Raw genomic sequence first — 13,353 nt, forward strand, 5'->3', positions numbered from 1 at the left:
ATACAAAAATAAAAAAAAAAAAAAAAACATTTCCATCATTCAATATGAAAAAAAGACAAATATCCATTTGCTCAAGAAGTGTCAGTCTTCCCCAAAAAAACACCTGCCGGCAGATTACCCACCTTCATAGCTTTAACCGTTCTCTACTAATTGTTTTTTTAATTTGCTCTTTTTACTTACGGCTCACAAGTAATGAGATAGCGTAAACTTACCTCACCACTTAGAAACACACCAAAACAGGAGAGTAACAAAGGATAAAGGTTGAATTTTGGAGGGATTTTTTGGTTTTGATGTTGCAATAGACTGAAGACTGACCCTGGCTTCAGAGCAAAAACACTGCGTTTTACATGGTACAGCTCATGCTCCATTGTTAGGACCAAAGTGAACAAATCTAAGCACGGCTAGCAGAACGCACAGGTGAAACTGTGTAACAACCATCAGCTCAGTCTCCAGAGGTGACACACTTCTCTACACAGAGTGAGAAAGGGAAAGAGCTGCCTTTCTCTTTTTTGTACGCTTCACGCAATTTAGTGCTAAAAAGCAGACAGAAACCTTTAGCTCTTTCAGGAAGTAGGATTTAACAACATGTTTGCCTAGAAACCTTCATGTTCAATGCTCTGATAATGCTGAGCACCCAGGTCCTACAACCTTTGTATAGCAGGGTAAACCAACATCTCCAGTTCAGGCAGATGAATTTCAGGACTATCTACACCTGGGTTAACAAGCGTTGCTAGCCAAAGGCTCTTTAGCAGCTTATTTTTCTTCCCAATTAACACTAGATGCAAAACATTCTGACAGTGAAAAATCATCTTTTAAAAAACAAAAAACAAAAACAAAACAAAAAAAAACCAACCCAAAAACAAAAACCAAGCTTTGATCTTGTAGTCCTGACAGAAATAGGGAAAAAACATTTAACAAAACCACTTTTACTTCAGTGACTTAACTATGTAATACCTCGCCAAAGCTCAGTAAACATTCTGAGTAACTTTGAACATCAGAGCACCTGTTTTAAACAGTTGTTGGTATTTGTCCCTGCAATGCTCATCATCTGATCTCTGCTCACTGCATAAACAGGAGACTATTCTGTAGGTTTCTATTTTTGAGCAAAGCTGTATGCAGTTTTTCTTGATGTATTGACCGTGGCAGGTAAAATAAGTTAAGATTTAGGGAACAGACTCTTTAAACAATCCTTTGCAGACACTATAGCAACATTATTAAGAAGCTGAAAGTGGGAAATACCCTATCAAAGTCAACGACAGAAAAATCTACTAGGTGATGAACCATCAACAGGGAGAACCCTATTACTCCTGTATTATTTATCATGACTCTGCCAAGCACTGCCTTTGGCCAAATCAGGAATTTAGTTGGTATCTTCTTACTGAACCCTCTAAGTATTCAACCTAAAGAACTCAGGTTAGATTATGCACCGAAATACAGTGCTAGCGAAAGAAGATTCTGTAGCAAAGAAAATTAAAGTACAAAATAAGTACTTTGACAAACCAAAGTAAAACAACCTGAAGGTATCATTCATCTATAAAGCTGTAACCACTGCAGCGAATCAGAATGGAGACAAACAAAACTGACATAACCTCAGAAGATTAGTTATCACTCTAATTCAATTAGGTGTGTTTCTCAATTTTACTCCAATGAAAACCACAATATTTTTCCATTAACTTCTGCAAATGAAACAGCCATATGAAGAGACTGATAATCAACACCACAAATAGTAAAATTCATATATAATAAAAGGTTTCGTTTTGGATCATTTTTTACATTAAATTTGGGGGGAAAGTTTAAAAACCTATTTAAACATTCTAAATTACCTCTTATCCACTGATCAAAAGCCCTTGCATTTTACTATGCCATTTCACAATCCAATTCCTTTCATCATGCCAAAAAACATAATGAAAAATGGAAGCAAACCAATGCTCTCCTATCAACTGAAAGACAAATTCAAATGTACATTTTCAGAATGAGGGATTTATACACTGCAGTAACATCTATCATTTATCAAAAGCTTAAACAGGAAAAAAAGAAAGCTACTAGCTTATTTTGTATACCATGAAAAAACATCTAGCTATGTTATGTTAAATGCAACAAGAACAGCTCTTACTCTTGTACTTATTAACTATATTTTCTTCTCCCCTTTCAATATCCAAAAGGTGGACTATTAGTTTCTCCTCTTTGATGCTTTACTCCAGAAGCAGAGAGAGTGGGGAAGCAGTACCTTCTTCATTTGACTGGGGTTTTAAAATACTTCACAATGCTTCTCCAAATTTTTAGAGAACATACAAATTGATTTTAATATAAATAGCACACAGTCAACAAAGCAGTCATGGTTTTGTGCTTAAGCACTGTACCCAGACCCAAAGAGTGCATCCTGTTTTTAAGTACTGTACATTGTCTTAATGTAAACATGTTTGAAAGTTCAACCTTCCCATGTGGAATTCAGGAAAGAAGGGGGAGGACAACAATCAATTCAGTCTGTGCAGATGTTACACTAAGTCAGTCAGATATCAGGATAAGAGTTAATCACATCTGAATAAAAAGCAGCAACTTAAAACCATATGGACCATGATAGAAGGCAGAGTCCAATACAGCTTCTCTTCAATCTGGTTCTGGCTTTGGAACAAACAGAACAAAACCAGACCAACCTGCCTAAAATAACACATGCACAAAAAATGTTATCTGAAGCAATGAAACAGAAAATTCTCTGAGAAACATTTAGATACCAGATGGAAATTTGTTCATCGAGTGGAAATAAATATATATAAAAGACCAAATTAATTACCAATTAACAGTTTATACTGGAACTAGAACAACCAATGCTACAGTTAGGCCTCTGAAGGAACATCTATAAGAACCCATTTCGAGGGAATACAATTATACATCAGCATCTTCACCTGGGCTGAAAGACAACATTCAAACTAAATAATTAGTAAAATTATGATTTAAGAGTGTACTTAATTCATGAGAAGAGATACTCATTTAATTAGGACTAAGGAAAATAAGTTACTCTTCACAAAGACTAAAAGTACAGTTGACAGATTCTCCAAAGACAGATGATAATTGAAAACAAACAAAATTTATTATTTTCCATCCATTATTTAAATAATAGTTTTATAATCATCTGTTATGTAAGCTTTGATACCTAAATGTGTATGGGATCGCGAGATCCTCATTTGAGTACCTTGAAAATACACACTCAAAATTTGCAGCTATGCTTGCAAACACATGCAGCTCCCCACCAGTTTGGCAGCAATCTCTTTTTGTAATGTCAATCACTAAAACTTTCATAATACACTGATAAATTAATATTTGTAAGTATCAGTGGTACTTCATGGGCACAATTTTAAACAAGTAAAAAAAAAACAAGAAAGAATCTCAGACTTCCAACATTATAATAATTCCTTCCTACTGCCATGTGGAACGTCTGGTGGATTCAGAAGAACAACAGCTTCCCACAGAACTTAGCACAGATGACTAAATGCTTTTGATAGCACAGTGAACCTCTATTTTAAGATTCCACTTTCAACTTTGCATTACAGTTCACCACCATATGGCTACAGGCCAAATGTCAGGAATTTGCAATAAGAATGAAAGCATACACAAACTCTTGGAAGCTACCAGTGAACCGCTGCAGCAGAGGTGGCATAATATATTTTATCTCAAGAGGCAGACTTGAATTTTTACAGCAGAATATTTCACTTAATTGTGAGCCACCTGGACTTATTAAGAAGGGCTAAGAAATGATCAAAGTTCACACTACTGCTTAGATAATTCATCAGCAGAAAGATTACTGTTTTGGTTCATACCTGCTCAAAAGACATCTGCCATCTGTTCAGAATCAATTAACTTCTTGGTTTTTTTTTTTAAGCTTACATTTTACAGGAACCAATTTCTTTACTAAGCACCTAAATTAGTGTAATATTTCCTTTGGCTCCTGAAAATCTAACCAATGACGACACAACTTCTCTTAACAGTACTCTCAAGGTAGCACTAAGACATGGGATTTACAAACATGGTAAAGTAAAAAGTTGGTGGACTTTTAAAATCCCTCAATTTAAGGAGGAAAGCAAAACCTAGATCTTGCATAAACCAAGTAAAAAGCTCTAATGTAAAATTATAAACTTTTCCAGTCACACTTTGACAGAAGGAGCCTGATCCTCTCAGAGCAAGCTGGGCATGTGTAGGCATCACCTACTGGGTCAGGTTTCCTGAAAGATTTATGTGAAGGAACCCCTTATTTCTGGATATGTGTAGACCTTAAACATGTACTAAATGCTTGTCAAGAAGGAGCACTTAAACACAGATGTGAAAGCACTTCTCCAGAGCTCTAGAATACCTCCATGAAAAAACATGATCAACTAAACAAAGAGAAACAGAGAGAAAACACAGCAACTAAAGGACAAACATTAACTATGCTTGGCTCAGCCACAGCTCTGTTCCTTCCCTAGACATCATTTACATAATCCATATGTGGAATAGTGGCATTTAATAATTTATTCTGCACACAGCAGATTAAAATTATTTCTTTATTTATATACAAGATTTTTCTTTTTATGAGAGAGTGAACTGGAAAATGTACCCAGAACCTGGCCTGCTCACCAGACAGAACACCTGCTACAAAACGTGTTTTTCCCCCTGCACCTTTCTTTCCCATGCTCTTGACGTTGGACTCCATGACTGACCAATCCCCAGATCCTTGAAAAGCCAATTATCTGAATTAGTAACAACTCCTGTCACTATTTTTGAAGCTGGCACATATCCCTAAGATAGACAGTAAATACTTATTTCATGGAAGCCAAGTTCATCTACACAACCCCACAGCCAAGAACAGAAAACCTCCATTGTTCTTTTCTCCTGCCCTATTACAACCATTTAAGCCTTTTAAAGCCCTCTCTTCCTATGTTCTGCAAGGTCCCATTTTAAGAACCACTTATGCAACAGCAAGAAGAGCTCATGGTTTCTGTGGACAGAAGAGGCAACAGAGGCCCATGGATGACAACCAATTATAGCAAGGAGCCAGGGGCAGCATATCTGCTTGGGATTTCCTATGACACATGGCCTCCTTGTTTCTACTGGCTATGCCCCCTTGCCAGAGCTGTCTCACTGATGCTCCACCCCTTTGGATGCCACCTACTTTGGCACCTCCTCCTGGCAGAATCCCGTGCTCTACTTCCACCTGTCAACACTTTTTCCTTCCACACTGCTACCCTACCCAATTTATAACAGTTGTCTGAAAGTTGTCTACGTCGGGTGAGCATGTCTGAAACCCCAGACACTTCACAGAACACCAGCAGTTTCTTGGTAAGCTCTAATCTAGGCTACTACCAAATTCAGTCAAAGCTTTGCTCCACTGGGTTACCTCTCTACACGTAGATCATGGTGGGCAAGTCTCAAGCAAAAGTTCTTTTTGTACCCTGCAAGCTCGAACTGCAACCAGTGCAGTATCTCTTGCTCAAAATGGAGCTTTTTAGTGGTGGAGCAATGACTAACATATTATACAGCTGAATAAACCTTTTAACAAATGAAGCCATCCAGCAAATCACATTGCAGCTGTTGTCAGAACATCTGGTGAGGCCATCAAAATAACAAACCATCTACAAACCCATTCCCCTCCACCTCTCAGCAGGTCAACTGTGCAGACATTGGAGTTATTAGGATTAAACAGAGATACAGAAATACCTTGTCCCCAAATATTCATTTACCTTGTCCTGAGGGCCTGCCAGGCTGCATCAATGTCTGCATACAGGTTTTTCTCAGAGGGCTTGCCAGTGCTCACCCCGTAGCCAGAGTAGTCATAAGAGAAGACGTTGCAGTTGATGCGGGAGCCAAGGCCAATATAGAAGCTGCACATCTGGCCCAGATCCACAGCATTACCATGTGAGAAGAGCAGGGTGTACCGGCCAGTGGGGGCACAACGTACGAACATGCAGCCCAGCCTGTTATCTCGAGCCGTGCGGGAGAAGAACACTTCCACAGCATCCAGTTCACGCTGCGAATACTGCCAGTCCGCCCGCTCACTCAAGTGCAGACTGCAGGTGCCTGATCCCGTCGGGGTCCCTGCCCCAGCTGCTGCCCCAGCCTCCTGCTGCTGCTCAGGCTGCAGCACAGTATAGGTGGGCTCCGGGGGCAGGAAGGCCAGCTTGGCAGCAATGCGGCTGGGGCAAGGCGGGCAGCAGAACAGCCAGCAGAGCTCGCCCAGAGAGAAACCGTTCATTCTGGGGCCTTGTTCTGGCATCAGAGACACCGGAGAAAAACTAACCTATACTGGAAAGAAATCAAAACTGAACCAACCCAGTGCCTTCCTCCAGCACAACCTGCACACCTTCCTGCAAGGCCACCAGCTGCCCTCCCAAAATGCAAACAATGACAGCCTTGGAGGAACTACAGTTCAGCAAAAATAGTTCAGCTTTTCGCAGCCTGACAACGTGCTTATAAAAAAAAAGCCAACTTACAAACAAAAAAAGCAACCCCACAAGATGTAAGTGAAGTACAACCAGCCTTTTCAAATCCCACAAATAATGCTACAGTAAATACAACTCTAAAGCACCACCCTAGATTCCCTCAAAGGAAACAGATCGCAAGTACATGTACACATGTACAAGACGAACACGCAGACCCCCGGCTCGGTGCAGCGCCCAACACTAAGCGCAGGCGCTCCCCGCGCCAGGAACATGCAGCCGCGCACAGGAAGGGCCCTTCCCCCAGCACCACGCGCGGCCCCGTCCCGGCCCAGCCCCACCCGCCACCGGCCCCGAGGCCCCTGCCAGGCAGCAAGGGGCCCCCTCAGTGCTACCGGCCCCGCCCCGGCCCAGGCAGCGTCCGAGCGGCGGCGGGAGGAGAAGGTGGAGGAAAAGGGGAAGGCAAGGTCGATGCTCAGCTGCGCGTCGCCGCGGGCAGGGCCATGCCGGCTGCGGCGCGGAGACAGGAGCAGGCAGCGGCCATGTCCCGGCGCTCTCCCCTCCTCGCAGCCGCACCGCTTCCGGGTTACGGGCGCGGAGCGGGGCCGCCCGCCGCAGGTGCCGGCGGGGACGGGGGCGGGAGCCCGGCGCAATCACAGCGCCCGCCGCGGCTCGCGGCTGCCCCCTAGGCCTTGCGCAGGGCCGCCCGCAGGTGCGCGGCAGGGGCGGGGCAGGGTTGGAGGTGAGCGGCAGCCCACAAGCGAGCGGGCAGCGCACGCCTGGCTCTTTAAGGGAGCCCCTCTGCCGCTGCCGCGGTCACGGCCGCCCACCTCCCGCGCATGCGCGCAGGGGCCGGGGGCAGGGGCTGCGGGGCGGGCGGGGCGCTGGGGGCTATGTCGCGATATGTCAGGATATGTGTCGCCGCTTGTGGGCAACGTGGCGGGGGTTTCTCTGACCTCCCGCAGCCTCTCGGAATTTTCTGGCGCCGCTCCCGAGCCCTGCAACTCCAACGTGCTGGGGTCACCCTGAGCAAAAGGCAGTTTGGGGCTAAGGCCACCTTCGCCCCTCACAGTTTAGCAGCCGGCCAGGTTGCCTGTCAGCGGCGACTTTCCCGGGCTCTCCAGGCTGGCGAGGGAATATCATGAGGGGAGAGAAGGGCCGGCCATGAGGGAAAATCATGAGGGGAGAGAAGGGCCGGCCATGAGGGAAAATCATGAGGGAAGAGGAGGGACGGCCATGAGCAGCCTTCCAGTCTGAAGGCAGCCTAACAAGGGTGCTGGAGAGGTACTGTTCATTAGGGGCTGTAGTGACAAGACAAGGGGTAATGGGTTCGGACTTAAACAGGGGAAGTTCAGATTAGATGCAAGGAAGTACTCTACTGTGAGGGTGGTGAGACACTGGACTGGATTGTGCAAAGAAACGGTAAATCCTCCATCCCTGGCAGTGTTCAGGGCCAGGTTGAACAGAACTTTGGGCAGCATGGTCTAGTGGAAGGTGTCTGCCCATGGCAGGGGGCTGGAACAGGGTGATCTTAAGGTCCTTTTCCAACACAAACCGTTCAATGATTTTATGAGGGAAGATCATGAGGGGAAAGAAGGGCTTACCATAAGGGGAAATAATGAGGGGTGAGGAGGGATGGCCAAGAGGGGAGATTGTGAGGGGAAAGAAGGGGCAGCCATGAGGAGACATCGTGAGGGGAAAGAACGGGCAGCCATGAGTGGAGATGGTGAGGGGAAAGAACGGGCAGCCATGAGGGGAGATCGTGAGGGCAAAGAAGGGGCAGCCATGAGGGGAGATGGTGAGGGGAAAGAACGGGCAGCCATGAGGGGAGATCGTGAGGGCAAAGAAGGGGCAGCCATGAGGGGAGATCGTGAGGGGAAAGAGGGGGCAGCCATGAGGGGAGATTGTGAGGGGAGAGGAGGGGCAGCAGCGAGGGGAGATGATGAGAGGAAAGAAAGGGTGGCTTTGAGGGGAGATCGTGAGGGAAAAGAAGGGGCAGCCATGAGTGGAGATTGTGAAGGGAAGGAATGGGCAGCCATGAGTGGAGATCATGAGGGAAAAGAAGGGGCAGCCATGAGTGGAGATCATGAAGGGGAAGAACGGGCAGCCATGAGGAGACATCGTGAGGGGACAGAACGGGCAGCCATGAGTGGAGATCGTGAAGGGGAAGAACAGGCAGCCACGAATGGAGATTATGAGGGGAAAGAAGGAGCAGCTATCAGTGGAGATTGTGAGGGGAAAGAAGGGGCGGCCATGAGGGAAGATCGTGAGGGGAAAGAAGGGGCGGCCATGAGGGGAGATCGTGAGGGGAAAGAAGGGGCAGCCATGAGTGGAGATGGTGAGGGGAAGGAACGGGCAGCCATGAGTGGAGATCGTGAAGGGGAAGAACTGGCAGCCATGAATGGAGATTATGAGGGGAAAGAAGGGGCGGCCATGAGTGGAGATGGTGAGGGGAAATAAGGGGTGGCCATGAGGGGAGATTGTGAGGGGAAAGAATGGGCAGCCATGAGTGGAGATCATGAGGGGAAAGGAGAGGTGGCCATGAGGGGAGATCATGAGGGAAAAGAAGTGGTGGACATGAGCGGAGATCATGAGGGGAAAGGAGGAGCAGCCATGAGGGAAGACCATCAGTGAAAAGGAGAGGCAGCCATGAGAGAAGATGATGAGGGGAAAAAAGGGGCAGATATGAGTGAAGATCATGAGGGAAAGGAGTAGCAGCCATGAGGGAAGATTGTCAGGGGAAAGGAGAAGCCACCATGACAGGAGACCATGAGGGGAGAGCAGGGGCAGCTGTGAGATGTGAGGAGTGCCACGAGGGCTGAGGGACAGTCATAAGGGGACAGGAGAGGCAGCCATGAGAGGAGATCATGAGGGGAAAGAAGGGGCGGCCATAAGGGGAGATCATGAAGGGAGAGAAGAGGCAGCCATGAGTGGAGATGGTGAGGGGAAAGAAGGGGTGGCCATGAGGTGTGAGGATTGGCCATGAGGGGTGAGGGACAGTAATGAGGGGACAGGAGAGGCAGCCATGAGAGGAGATCATGAGAGGAAAGTAGAGGCGGCCATGAGGGGAGATCATGAGGGGAGAGCAAGGACAGTCATGGGGTTTGAGGAGTGGCCATGAGGGCTGAGGGGCAGTCATGAGGGGAGTGCAGGGGCTGCCATGGGATGTGGGGGTTGGCCATGAGGGGAGAGCAGGGGCAGCCATGGGGGGTAGGGGCGGCAGCTATACAGTGTGGGCCACTTAATAGGGGGCAGATGAGGAGTGGCTGCAAGTGGAGATCATGAGGGGCAGCCATAAGGGTAGATCCTGAAGGGGGAGCAGTTTGCCCTTTGTGACATGGTTTAGGTAGTGGTGGGCTTCGCAGTCCTGGGGTAACGGTTGGACTTTGTGATCTTAAAGGTTTTTTCAGCCTAGCTGATTCTATAACAATCCATATCCGAAATAATTCATTGAATAAATCAGCACATCATTTAGAGCATATGGCAGAAGCAGGGTGGTTCACAAAGTGGTTGTGGAGCTGCATCTCTATAACACATTCATTGACCCAGAGAGCAGAATGCAAACGATTGTGGGCAAAAGATGTATTTATGTGTTAATGCAGGTTATAACTGTAGCCCTGAATGGATAACTAGCACTGTATGCTTGAAAAAAAACAACAACAAACCAACAAAACAAAAAATAACACTGTAGTGTATCTCAAGTGAAATTATAGGGAAAATTACACCTGTGCAGCTTGTACGTACTTACGTGTAATTCATGCACATCCAACCAGTGCCCTAACTTCAGGCACGGCATGCACGGAGCATTACGGAGCTCTCCTAGTGTGTGTCCGTTACCCAACTGGTTACCTACATGGAAAAAAGTTTCAAGAGCTCAAGAAGAACACTGAGCTGGGGTCACTTCATTAGCAACAAGCCTGAGAAGAACTTCTTCAGTGCTAACATTTGTCCAAGATAGTTCAAAACCTGTATACAGAAGAGTTGGTCATGTGTGATATTGCTGTCTTTAGAATGTCAACAGTAAGACATCCAGCCACATCAATCTTTAGTTTTACTTGCAGTGGGAATCAGCCATCTGTATTGTGTCTATACTAATTGTTAAGGGAGAAAATGAAGGCTGTGTGTCTCCAACCAGCTTGAAAAGCATGGCCTTTGGCATGGATGGGTTGTTTTCTGTAGAGGGAATAGAACATCCAGGTTATCACATGTGTCCCAGGTGTGTCCCTCTGGGAGAGTGTCACGGCCCAGAGATCGGTTAGACTGATGAAGCAAGTCCTACCTGCTGGTGCTGGTTTCCTTCAGGTAGCAGACATAGCCAATGTGCAGGCTCTTTGGACATCCGATGAAATGACAAAAGGGCCTCCTACTCCATAGAATGCTGTGGAAAAACCTGGATAAAGAAAATACAGAACAGATAAATGAGGAACCCTGTGAAATTCCTTAGGGATCACAAACGGCCTGAAGCTCCACCTACACTGTTAGAAGCATTATTGATATTCTATGGGAAGACTGATACAACCCTGAGAAAACCCGGGGTATACCCTGAGAAGTGATTTGGCTGATGATATCCAAGTAAAGCCTGCCTAGTGCTGCTGCTATGCGTCCCTCTCACTGCACACACAGTGAAGCCAAGATAAGAGCTCTAATTCAGGCATGTAGCATCAACTGAAACTAACATTTCTCAGAACCCTTTCAAAGGCTGTATGACTTGCCTGGAGCCAGCAGAGGCTGTTACATCATGAGTAGATTGCTACTCCAAAGAATAGACAATTAAAAGGACAGTATTTCCCATGCTCCACCCTGGTCCTTCCTTAGGTCATATTTATAGTAGTGAGATTAAAGTGTCCTCTTTGAATCCAGGGGGAAGTGTCATGAAATCTGCTCCTTGAGTGAACTGTGCAAACCTTAGTTGTTAGAGTTTCCTTATTGTTCTCATCATATGCCTTCTGTAGTTTACATTAATCTCAGTCCTTTTTGTGTACAGTAAAAGGGTTCCTGCATAGTGGGTGCCTCCTCCAGAAAGTTAATATTTGACAAAGTTTTGGAGAACAAAATGAAGAAAGAAGTAAAGAAGGAGGGGTTGAAACAGAAATCATGCTGAATGAGAAGGACAGAGAAGTAAGAAAACCATGCTGGGTACTTCTGCCACTATAGATAGCTTCTGTTCCTCAAAGCTTGCTCCCTCCTTTCTTCATCCACCTGTTTTGCCAAAGATCTTCTACTTGCCCTGGGATGAGGATGTTTCCAGGATGTGCAGATCTTCTGATATCATTATGTCCAGGTACTCAGCTATGGTGAGCACAGAAAGACAATGGATGGAGAGTATGCCAATATTTATCGTACTCAATGTCTGAAATTACTACTTGAAGAATTGCTGGTTTGGATCTTTCTTCTGTGTGTTCCCCTTGTAACTACTGCTTCAGTCCAGCAGTCCCTCATCTCAAGTCTCCTCTTTTGCTCCAACTCCATACTTCTCTTTGCTCTTTCTTCTCCTTTTCATTTTGCAGCCAGGAGGCATCTGCATAGTTTTCACTTGACCAAATGCTGTGAAAATACTCAGGAAAAACAAGTATTTCTGCTTATTCTGTTACCACACAACTCATCTTTTTAATGATCTGTAAATAAAGATGTCCCTACTGCCATGCCGTGTAACTAACACAACACCAAGACTCATGAAGTACCCTCCTTCTTCACTAGATATTAATATATGGCATGCAAGGATGGAATAGATAAGCATTTGATAATAAACAAATCGTAATCCTACTAAGAGATGTGAAGTAACCCACAGGAATACATGTAGTCTATGAGCCTTTTACCATCAGCCTTTAATTAACTGTTGGTGAACCTAGGAAGATGTCTCAGATGAGCAGGGAAAATTTTCAAATAGCTACCAAAAAGGTAAATAACAACAAGTAGAGCACACAGTGGTTGGTTATGGCTTGATTATTTTGACCGTGTTCTCTAGTCACCATCCCTGTTGCACAGGCAGAGCACTTCACACTCTACTTCCTTTTCCTGAACACTAGATAGACAAAAGGAGAGGAGACAGTGAGATTGAAGCCAAAGAAGACACCTGGCAGCAGCACTGTGAAGATTATGTATCTTAAACATTGACCATGCCTGACTTCCTGTTGCTGCTTGCCAACTCTGTGACTGTTACAGCTGGATAAACAGTCCACATCTAGTACCTGCACATGTGCAGCTGTCTGATTGCAGGACTGGTTACAAATTCCACATTCAGACTGGAAAGTTCCCGTGCATTTTTGCGTATTTCCTGGACAAACAGTGCACATACTATATCTTACAGCTCATGTAAGTTAGTACCTGTGTGTCCCAGACCTCTTAGAATCATAGGATCATAGAAGAGTTAGGGTTGGAAAGGACCTTAAGATCATCTAGTTCCAACCCCCCTGCCATGGGCAGGGACACCTCACACTAAACCATGCCACCCAAGGCTCTGTCCAACCTGGCCTTGAACACTGACAGGGATGGAGCATTCACAACCTCCCTGGGCAACCCATTCCAGTGCCTCATCACCCTCACAGTAAAGAACTTCTTCCTTATATCCAGTCTAACCCTGTTTGAGTTTTAACCCGTTACCCCTTGTCCTGTCACTGCAGTCCCTAATGAAGAGTCCCTCCCCAGCATCCCTATAGCCCCCCTTCAGATACTGGAAGGCTGCTATGAGGTCTCCACGCAGCCTTCTCTTCTCCAGGCTGAACAGCCCCAACTTTCTCAGCCTGTCTTCATACGGGAGGTGCTTCAGTCCCCTGATCATCCTCGTGGCCCTCCTCTGGACTTGTTCCAACAGTTCCATGTCCTTTTTATGTTGAGGACACCAGAACTGCACACAATGCTCCAGGTGAGGTCTCACAAGAGCAGAGTAGAGGGGCAGGATCACCTCCTTCTACCTGCTGGTCATACTCCTTTTAATGCAGCCCAGGAT

The 13,353-nt window shown here is 45.8% G+C and overlaps 1 protein-coding gene across 1 annotated transcript in view; it reads right to left on the reverse strand.

Annotated features, from left to right (window-relative positions):
* Nucleotides 1-7,058, reverse strand: part of ABHD17C (abhydrolase domain containing 17C, depalmitoylase) — a 29,615-nt gene extending 22,557 nt beyond the window's left edge. The window contains exon 1 of the mRNA XM_062630043.1: nucleotides 5,712-7,058. Coding sequence (XP_062486027.1) covers nucleotides 5,712-6,244 — 533 coding nt within the window. The 5' untranslated portion in view covers nucleotides 6,245-7,058. The remainder of the gene's footprint in view (nucleotides 1-5,711) is intronic.
* Between the last annotated feature and the right edge of the window lie 6,295 nt (nucleotides 7,059-13,353).

This window comes from Pezoporus occidentalis, unplaced genomic scaffold (genome assembly GCF_034315485.1).
Source record: "Pezoporus occidentalis ecotype Australia unplaced genomic scaffold, CSIRO_AGI_Poc_V1 ctg11, whole genome shotgun sequence".
NCBI classification, from domain to species: domain Eukaryota; kingdom Metazoa; phylum Chordata; class Aves; order Psittaciformes; family Psittacidae; genus Pezoporus; species Pezoporus occidentalis.